The 3,455-nt window shown below is 38.8% G+C and overlaps 1 protein-coding gene across 2 annotated transcripts; it reads left to right on the plus strand.

Annotated features, from left to right (window-relative positions):
* The first annotated feature begins 355 nt into the window (after positions 1 to 355).
* On the plus strand, positions 356 to 2,834 carry LOC149206444 (uncharacterized). Of its 2 annotated transcripts, none has more exons than XM_089395419.1 (2): positions 356 to 2,554; positions 2,713 to 2,834. In XM_089395419.1, exon 1 carries the CDS (start codon positions 1,172 to 1,174, stop codon positions 2,552 to 2,554), a length of 1,383 nt encoding a protein of 460 aa, XP_089251545.1. In that variant the 5' UTR covers positions 356 to 1,171; the 3' UTR covers positions 2,713 to 2,834. The 2 variants fall into 2 exon arrangements, with proteins under 2 accessions (XP_089251545.1, XP_089251547.1); XM_089395421.1 differs by having other exon boundaries at positions 2,740 to 2,834.
* The last annotated feature ends 621 nt before the right edge of the window (positions 2,835 to 3,455 follow it).

The raw sequence follows: 3,455 nt of genomic DNA on the forward strand, positions 1-3,455 counted from the left end.
TTTCAATAAATTTACAGTAGGAGAGCTTAAATTGTTACAAATCTGAGTGTCAATTTTCCTTGAATAAATCTGAGAGTAGAAGAGCTTGAATAGTGTTTTTATGGTGGAAATGGATTCAACACCATCCCATCATGAAATATAGAAAAGTAGAAAAACTTAAATAGTGTTTTTGATGGTAAAAATAAATTCAATACCATCCTTTGTGTATCCAAAATCTATAAATAATTCCATGGTTGGAAAACCTATGCTTCGCTAGACTACGGCCAAACAAAAAGAGAAATGAGACGTCATCTTTTCATTGGGAATTGTGAACATTTACTTTAGGTGCGAGAGTTTATCAAAAAAATATAATAAAATGCTGCTTCGGATGCGTGACTCGAATTATCCTTCAAATTTTTCCATAAATGTTTGCAACAAGACGAAATTCAATCACCGGAAGCACTTAACCAACCATGTGAAACATCGGTGTATTTGGTTGGTTCTGCCGAAATAAATTTCTGGGTAGTTTTGCAGATTGTTAATGTGAGCTTTGCTAGTTTTGTGAAATTCGTCTGTAATAATGATGAACTCAATAGTCTTTTTGTATAGGATTCAAGCGCGTATTCAGATGGAGACTGAAAGGCATCCGAGCTGAAGACAGGTTTTTCATCGTCATCCACATATTCATATCACTGCAGGTTGGTGTATTCCATTCGTTTTTTCCATGGTTTGAAATAGCAGAAGAACACAGGCAGTCTCTGTGACCATGAAACCTTCAAGAATGTCACTGAGAAAGAATTGAATCTTGAGTTTTTCAACAATCTTGAATGTCGTAAGGAAAGCCTCAACTCTGTTATCCCTTTCTGGTCTCTGTTATTCTTCAATCTGCAACTATATCTTACTGTTAAATCAATCTTCTTTAAGAATTATCACTGAAGATTACAATTTTACAGTATACACAATCTGGGTTTCAAATGCAATGCCCTTTTGGATACCCTGTTTTTCTCCGCAATGCCACTGCTCCAGAGCTTATGATGTCCTCTGATTGGTGTTAATGGTCTCCAATTTTATTAGCAGATACACATTTGCAATGGATATTTCGAATTAGGTCTAGGAGGTTTTGGGTTTAGGTGTAGGGTTTCGGCTTTCGCTTTTGTTTACTTGGGATTTGGTTTCAAGTCTTTTTTAGACAATGGCACTTCTTGGAAACCTTCCCCTACAAACATCATTTCTCCACTGCAAGTCCAATAATCTGCAATATTTTCCTATGCCTATGCCCTTCTGTTACGCTCCTCTTCACACCCACATGCTAGAGCCCATCAGAGCAATCTATGAAAACCGATGGGCACGTTTTGGAGAAAGTAATAAACCCATCAACATATTGCCACCGGAACCTCAGAAAACCGAAGGTTTGAACTTCCAGAGTGTCCAGTTGGGGATTCCACATAACGGACTGATGTTGCAAGGAATGGACACGCAAGCCGTGCCGGTGAGGCAGAAAAAGGTAGCAGTATATTGGGATTTAGATAACAAGCCTCCGAAGGTTCGCCCATTCGATGCTGCGATGGCAGTAAGAGAAATGGCTAGAAGGTTCGGAGAAGTTATCGATGTATCAGCATATGCAAACAGGCATGCGTTTACGCATGTGCCTCGGTGGGTTGTGGAGGAGAGGCGAGAGAGAAAGAAACTGGACTTTTTAGAAAGCAAAGGCCTGGTAGTACCAGACCGACCCTATATCTGTGGGGTTTGTGGAAGGAAATGTAAGAACAATGTTGACTTAAAAAAACATTTTAAGCAGCTCCATGAGAGAGAAAGGCAGAAGAAGCTTAGCAGGCTAAATTCACTCAGAGGCAAGCGAAAGGCCAAATTTAGAGAACAATATAGAGAAAAAGACGAGAAATATAAGAATGCAGCGCAAAATCTACTTGTTCCGAAAGTAGGGTATGGGCTTGCGTCTGAGCTAAGAAGGGCTGGTGTGTATGTAAAAACAGTAGAGGACAAACCACAGGCAGCAGATGCAGCATTGAAAAGCCAAATTCAGCATTCTATGACCAGAGGAATTGATTGTCTGTGTATTATTTCGGATGACTCTGATTTCTCTGAGATGTTAAATAAGGCTAGAAATAATAATATCCGGACTGTTGTTCTTGGAGATAGCAAGACGCTAAAGAGATACGCTGATTTGTGGCTCTCCTGGGATCAGGTTGCAACCGGGAATGCTTGGGATGAAATTGACACTGTTGTGCGTAAGTGGTCTATTGAGGAGGCTATTATTGATGAAATTGCTGAGATTCAGGACACAATAACGATTGAAGACTACAAACATGATCTTGATGAAAGTGACAGTGAGATTGATCAGATTGCAGAGGAGATTGTCAAGGCTCAGGGTAAATTGCATAATTTTGGTAGAGTTTCGGCGTTTTCAGAGGATGAACAGCAAATGCAAACAGAAAATGAAATTGAGAATTTGAAGCGACATTATTATGATGACGACAACGATGATGACTGGGACAGTGATGAAGACATAGAGCTGGATAATGAAGAAGAGCCCAACCGTTTGAAGCACACATCATAGGTATTCATACCAACCAGTGTTCTGAAAAGAGACAAATCAAATTCGCTCAGGCTCTAGTGTTAACTTTCAAGATATGAACAAAGATATTTACTTATTTATCCTTGTTCCTTGTTAATATCTTGTTAATATGATAAATCTAACTGTAAAAATTGTTTCAGCCTATGTGTAAATTTTCTTGGTGTCAGAATACCGATCGTTGTCGTTGACTACAAATTGTCTTAAAGCTTTTTACAGACTGATACTGGAAGTGTCTGGGCAAGGATTTTTCTTTCCCCCTTCAGTTTCTGCAGTGCTATGCTGAATCTTGCAGATTTATTTATTTCCCTGGACTATCTGTTGCTTTTCTCATACTGTGCTTTGATGGATACTCTTATGTGGCATGTCGGTCACTAAAACAATAGTTTTCAGGATTTTGATTGATGCTGGTTTTGCCTGTGAGGTACAGCACTAAATACCTAAATGTGTTAGGGCAACAGAATCCATTCTAACGACTGGTTCTGAAGAACACTCCGGTTTACCTAGTTAAGACTCCCATTGTTTCGCCTTTGAACAAAACTTTTGTTTTAAAAGAGGATGTGTTTGAGAAATCTTGCAATTCACTGAGGGGCTTTGGTTCAACTCTGTGGCTCGGAGATCATGATTTTGATATATAGTTAATTTCGCAAGGCATTTGTGAAGTTTGGAATTGTTTGTAAAGATGGCATCTACTCAAGTGAGAGAAATGAAGTTATCATCTTTTATGGAAAAGACTAGGCACATTATCCTGGGTGCTGCTATTTACTGTTATTTTATCCTCCAGTCCTTTTTGTGGATATAGTTAATATCAATGTAATGTTGATGATTGGATCTGTAGCTATAACAATCTTGACAAGCTGGCCGATCACATCTTCTATTGAAATAC

Source organism: Pinus tabuliformis, chromosome 1_2, assembly GCF_031772625.1.
Source record: "Pinus tabuliformis cultivar Carrire ecotype Pingquan chromosome 1_2, CPIR1, whole genome shotgun sequence".
NCBI lineage: Eukaryota > Viridiplantae > Streptophyta > Pinopsida > Pinales > Pinaceae > Pinus > Pinus tabuliformis.